Source organism: Octodon degus, unplaced genomic scaffold, assembly GCF_000260255.1.
Source record: "Octodon degus isolate 3935 unplaced genomic scaffold, OctDeg1.0 scaffold00123, whole genome shotgun sequence".
Classification (NCBI taxonomy): Eukaryota; Metazoa; Chordata; class Mammalia; order Rodentia; family Octodontidae; genus Octodon; species Octodon degus.
The window spans coordinates 2,812,089-2,818,088 of NW_004524699.1; the positions used below are offsets into that span (position 1 = coordinate 2,812,089).

The 6,000-nt window shown below is 57.9% G+C and overlaps 1 protein-coding gene across 3 annotated transcripts in view; it reads left to right on the forward strand.

Moving 5' to 3' along the window:
- The window catches only part of Col5a1 (collagen type V alpha 1 chain), a 119,597-nt gene that overhangs the window by 70,071 nt on the left and 43,526 nt on the right, over positions 1–6,000 (forward strand). For all 3 annotated transcript variants that reach the window (XR_002817924.1, XM_004640415.2, XM_023700506.1), the window contains exons 26-27: positions 3,475–3,519; positions 3,893–3,946. Coding sequence is in view for 2 of the 3 variants with exons in the window: in XM_004640415.2 (XP_004640472.1) it covers positions 3,475–3,519; positions 3,893–3,946 (99 nt within the window). In the remaining variant the exon portion in view is untranslated. The remainder of the gene's footprint in view (positions 1–3,474; positions 3,520–3,892; positions 3,947–6,000) is intronic.

Sequence of the window (6,000 nt, forward strand, 5' to 3'; positions counted from 1 at the left end):
GCCAGTGTGGGCGTCCAAGACGCACTAACGTAGGTATTTAGGGCAGTGTGTGCCCTTGCTCTAAGAACACCATTAAAACCTAAACAGGAAGCAGGGCCTGTTGGCAGGTAATTGGTGCCTTCCGTCCCCGGCCGAGGGTCCCGTGGGCCCGTGGATCACCAATCTCAGCCACTGTTTTCGGATCTGAGCAGACAGATCACTCCCCTCCCCATGTGGACTCGCTCCACAAGGGGCTGGGATGCTAAGGGCTTCGTCTTCCCACCGTGACACTTGTGTCTTGGATTTGTGTTTGTGTTGAGCTGGATTTTCTCATGCTGCCTGGATGCATTTTCCTGTAGATAATTAGAGAAGTAAATAAAATGGTGACAGCATAGAAGCCACATGGGGGCATCTGTGCGGCGTCACCGGGGACCACAGGCTGCTGTGTTCCTCCTATCCTCGGCCTGCAGCAGGTGACACACAGGCACATGTGCAGGGGGGACCCGCCCTGACCAGCTGCGTTCCCTCCTCAGTTGGGTCTTGAGGGGCCACTGGCCCCCTTCGTCATGCTGCCGGCAGGCCAGGACCTTCATGGTCCCCTTCCCTGGGGGCCAGCAAGCTGTTCCCCCAGCTCTGTCTCTCTTTTGAGCCAGCGTTTAAGCTATGAAGTGTCCTTTAATGTGGGTCACAGAGAAGAGGCTGGGAACAGCAGGCGGAAAGGGACTGCATAGAGAAGCCCAGGAAGGAAGCCCCCAACTTATGCATGTGTGGAGGAGAAAAGTGAAATTATTTTTCTCTGTGTCTAGTGCTGTGCGGTGTGCCTGTCATCCCGGGGCGCTGGGAGGCCGAGGCACGAGGGCCACAAGGTCTGGCCTGGGCAGCGCAGCAACTTTCTGAGACACTGTCCCAAAATGAGAGAGGGCAGGGACAGAGCTCAGTGTGAGGCCCTGGGTCCAGTCTCCAGTAGTGCGCACACACACACACACTCACACACGCACACATGCATGCACACACACATGCACGCACACACATGCACGCACACACATGCATGCACACACATGCACTCACACGCGCACACATGCATGCACACACATGCACACATGCACACATGCGTGCACACACATGCACTCACACATGCATGCACACACATGTACTCACACATGCACACACATGCACACACGCACACATGCACACACACATGCATGCACGCACATGCATGCTCACAATGCATGCACACACGTACTCACACATGCACTCACACATGCACACATGCATGCACACATGTGTGCGCGTGCACACACACTCACATGCACACATGCATGCACACACATGCACTCACACACGCACACATGCACACATGCATGCACACATGCACACTCACATGCACACATGCACGCACACACATGCACTCACACACATGCATGCACACATGTGTGTATGCACACATGCATGCACACACATGCACGCACGCACACATGCACGCACATGCATGCACACACATGCACACACACACATGCACACATGCACACACACACATGCACACACACACACACACACCCCTTCTCTCCTTTGCAAAGACAGCAGTGTTGGTCAACCTGAAAGAGAGGATTGCTCGTGTCTCTTGGATTGGTTTGGTTTGGGTTCTGGAGAAAGCAGGGCTGAGCTAAGAGGGGTCAAGGAGCAGCAGACATCTCAAGGCTGATTCAGTGCTGTAGTGTTAGTCACCCTCAGAACACACCGGAGAGGAGGTAAGTGGATCACAGGTCAACGGAATATTATGGAACCAGTAAAAAGTCGAGCTTCAGCGTCCGTCTGGTGACATGAAGAAATGCTCATGTTCCCCTATTAGATGAAAGCTCCTTCCGCCGTGCGCACGGTGCACGGGCACCTGGCAAGGCTCCAGGTCAGGAGCTCCACGGCCCAGTTAACCACGGCGGCTGTGAGGCTGAGGCCGGGTGCTTCTGAGCCCCTTGCCTAATCGTCAGCAGTGAACATATATTACTTTTTTAATCACAAAAATATCAAGTACTAATAATTTAAGCCTAATTATTTTCCCATCACGAAAGCCAGGCTCATGACAGAATGCTGAGAAAGCCAACAAGGGCAAGCTGGGCTTGCAGCTTGCGGCCCAGGGCCCTGCACTGCTTGGCGCTGCCCTGCCTGTGTCTCTGGGCTCTGTGCCCTGGAACTGCCCACCCCCAGAGGTGCCTAACAGAGATGGCAGAGTTGGCTTGGGACACCCTGGGCACCCCAAGCCACACCCTCTTGGCGCTGCTGGGGCTTTGCCCTGGCACCCTGAGCTGCTGGCACCAGGAGCACAGGTGCCATTCTTGGAAGGCGAGGGGTAGCCAGCGATGTCCCCTTGGGCCAGAACAGCCCAGGTGAAGGACTCAGAACAAAAAAGCTGGGCATGGTGGTGCATACCTGAACGCCAGCTACCCTGCCGTGGAAGCTGAGGCAGGAGGATCAAAAGTTCAAGCGCAGCCCAGGCCACTTAGTAGGACCGTATCAGCATAAAAAGTAAACGGAGGGCTGGGCGATAGCTGGGTGGTCCAAGTGCCTGCCTGGCAAGCGCAAGGACCCAGGTTTGATCTCCGGTACCGCATGCTGGGCCAGCCCTGGAACCTAAAGTGTGCATGTTGGCTACTGAAACCAGGCGTGGTGGTACATGCTTGTAATCCCAGCGCTGGGGAGGCTGAGACAGGAGGATCACTATGAGTCCGAGCTGCACAGAGAGACCCTGTATCCAAAAAAGTAAATGGCCGGGAATGAAGTTCGGTGTGAAGGCCCTCAGTTCAATCCCTAGGACCTCAAAAAACAACAAAAAAGAGCGCAGGCAAATTTTTCTTAGAGGACTCCACAGCTGGGTCTGGAGCCTAAACCCCAGATGTGGCGACTACTCGGACCCTGGCAGTGCCCAGGTGTGAAGACCTGGGCGCACAGCGATCCCCAGCCAGATCATGAGATACCGTGGCTCTGCCCGCCTCCCCTGGGTTTCCAACATCACGTGGTATGGCTTGCAGCGGCCAGTGGGGACTTGCTGGTCTGGGCGGCCGCAGTGCCTGGAGCCAGGCCCCAGCCGCTCACCCAGCACCTCTTTTGCCACGCAACCTGCGCAGTGTCCTCCTCGTCCTTGTCCTGCATCTGTGTGTGGTGGGATCTGACCTGAGTGTGGGCTGGATGCTGTGACAGGACCCACTGGCTCGTGGCCACCCTCACACTGCACCCCAGCGTGGGATACACATGCCCCTCAGAGATAGGGCTGGCTGTGGTCAGGGCTGGGCTGACGCTTCCCGTTGTCCCTTTGGAGAGGGGCTGGGAGTGACCAAGCCCTGCTGGGCCACCTGTGCTGCCGTCTTTGAAGTCCTGCTTCCTGGGGAGGAAAGAGTTGGGGGCTGTGACCACCTTTGCGAGATGTCGGTGGGTGGCGGAGGGGAAGCCGAGGGGTTGCCCTCGGAGGCGATGGCTGACTGACGCCTTTCTCTTTCCTGACAGGGGCACCCTGGCAAGGAAGGCCCTCCAGGGGAGAAAGGAGGCCAGGTGGGTCCTCTCTGCACCCGGCAGTCAGTCACCGCCAGCACATAGCCCTGTACCTCTGCTTGACGGGAGGTGCTGCCACCTCAGGCCAGGGCGCTTCACTGGGGCGCCCGTCTCTGACGGCAGCTTCCGTGGCCTTTCCTCCTGTCCCAGCCTGTGACCCTTGGTCTCTGGGCTGCTGGAGTGTGACGGGCGGCTCTGTTGACCCCAGCTGTCCACACCACCTGGAGACGTGTTCCGCTCTCTTGGTCACTAGCAGGCTGTGTGTGGGGGGTGGCTGGGATGTCAGCTGTCCTGTGCCAAGGACCTAGAGTTGATGGCAGTGGCCCAAGAAGCCTCCTCACAATGAGCTGACAGCGTTTCCCTTTGGTTTTAGGGTCCACCTGGCCCCCAGGGCCCCCTAGGCTACCCAGGCCCTCGAGGAGTCAAGGTGAGTGGACTCTTCAGCTCTAGGTTCCGTGGAGGTCAGGATGGGTGGGGCCAGTGTGGCCGGCCCTGAGGATTCCCTGGGTGGCACCTCCATCCGGCCCCCCAAAGTTGCCCAATCTTCTGAGTCAGGATGGGGACCCCCAGTTGGGTCCCTGTGACACCAGGAAGGGCTGAGTTGGAGCAGGGGACAATTTCTGGTTGGCTCAAGGAATAGGTGGTGGACACTGGCCATCTGTTGGGACTGCTGGACTGTCACTCTCCCTCTGCCCCCATCGCCAAGCCGGGGCCATGCTCAGGCCTCTGGCAGCCACGGTCTCGGCCCAGGCAGGGTGCTTGGCCTCTTGGGAGCTCAGGTGCGCATCTGCATCTTTGAAGCGGTCTGGGCAGCCAGCACCGCTGGGGGAGCCGTGGGCGGCGTGTGCCTGCTCCTGTTGCGGTCCTCCTGCTCAGCCTCCAGCATGCTCCCGTGTCCTGTCAGCACTAACCGGGCTTGCTCTGAGCTGCGTGATCTCATGTTACGTGGCTCACCCAGGTGCAGCGGGACGTGTGTGGGCCAGGTAGGTCTCCTCCTTCTCCACAGCAGCAGCAGCAGGAGACGCTGTAGCAGCTCAGCTCGGGACAGCTGGGGTCAGTCCTGTCGTTCAAGATAATTTTAAGCTGAAGGAGGGGAAACACAGACTGCAAGCTTGGGACCAGGCTCCAGTTTGGGGAGTTTGACCTTGTCCAGCCTTGTTGCCTGCAGGGGTGCACAACGGTCCAGAAAGCAGGACCAAAGCTCCCAGGGAGCCCCAGCGCAGCAGTGCTGAACGCCACATACCAGTTGGTGCTTAGCCGCGGACTTGTGTGCTCCTGGCTCAGTGTCACTCTCTGTCCCCAAGTGGTTCGAGCTGCTGAGTCCCAGGAACCAGGAAGCTCCAAGCTCAAGAGCAGCCAGGAGTGACCTTCCCGGGGGCGGGAGCTTTGGGCGAGTTGGGCTCCCCCATAGCATGCTTTACCAGCAAAATGCCTAATGCATTTTAGAAGGGTGATAATTTATCAGCAGTGCTGATTATGCAAGCCCAAAGACGCATGTTTATCTTATAGATTCCAAGCCGTTGGCAGTCCCTGTGCATGGCTAATTGCATGAGGCTTCTGCAAGCTGAAAGGTGTTTGCCTTAAAATGTTCCCGGAAGATGCTCTTATCTGTTTGTCTGATTAACATTCACTCATGACATGAGCAATCCGGTTAGACTTGGAAGCAGACAGTGCAAGGAAAACTGAGGCTCAAAGCAGCTCTACTGGGGAAACGGAGCTCGGAGCCTGCTGAGCTCAGCCTGGACTGTGTGGGTGTGGCAGAGCTGTGGGTGGGAACAGTGGTCGGCTGCTGCTGCACAAGAAGGTGGTCCTGGGTTTGAGGGGTGCAGTCACTGCCCCCTAAGGCAGGACCTTTTCCTGTGGCGGGGTCTGCCATAGTCTGTGTTGTCTCAGTTGCTTTCTCGTTGCTGGGATCCAACACCTGATGTCAGCAAATTAAAAGAGGGAAGGTTTATCCTGGTTCACATCAGCCCATGGCCTGCCGGCTCCAGGGCAAGACGGCTTGGCAGAGGGGCCTGGGGGCGGGCAAGCTGCTTGGGTCACGGTGCACAGGAAGCAGAGTCGAAGGAGGAGCCAAAGGGGAGATGAACTTCCGGGTCGCAGCCACAGTGACGGCCTCTCCTGCAGCTTTGTGTGCTGTGCTCCAGTCACCTCCCCAAGCTCAGCCTACAAGTGCCTGAGGCTCTTGGGGACCTCGAGGTAGAAATCAGAACGGGCTGCTGTCACCCAGATCCCACAAACTAGAGACTGGGCCACGACACATGTCTCCTATGCTAGTGCCAGGGGCTGGAAGCCCAGGCTGAAGGGACCAGCAGGTTTCACGCCAGGCGAGGGCCGCTGTCCACTTCATGGGTGGTGTCTTTGCTCTGTGTCCTGGTGTGGAAGGAGGGGCCCAGGCCCTTGGGCTTCCTGGGGGACTCTGTCCCTTTGCAAGGCTCCCCTCTGGTGGCCCAGGCCCTTGGGCTTCCTGGGGGACTCTGT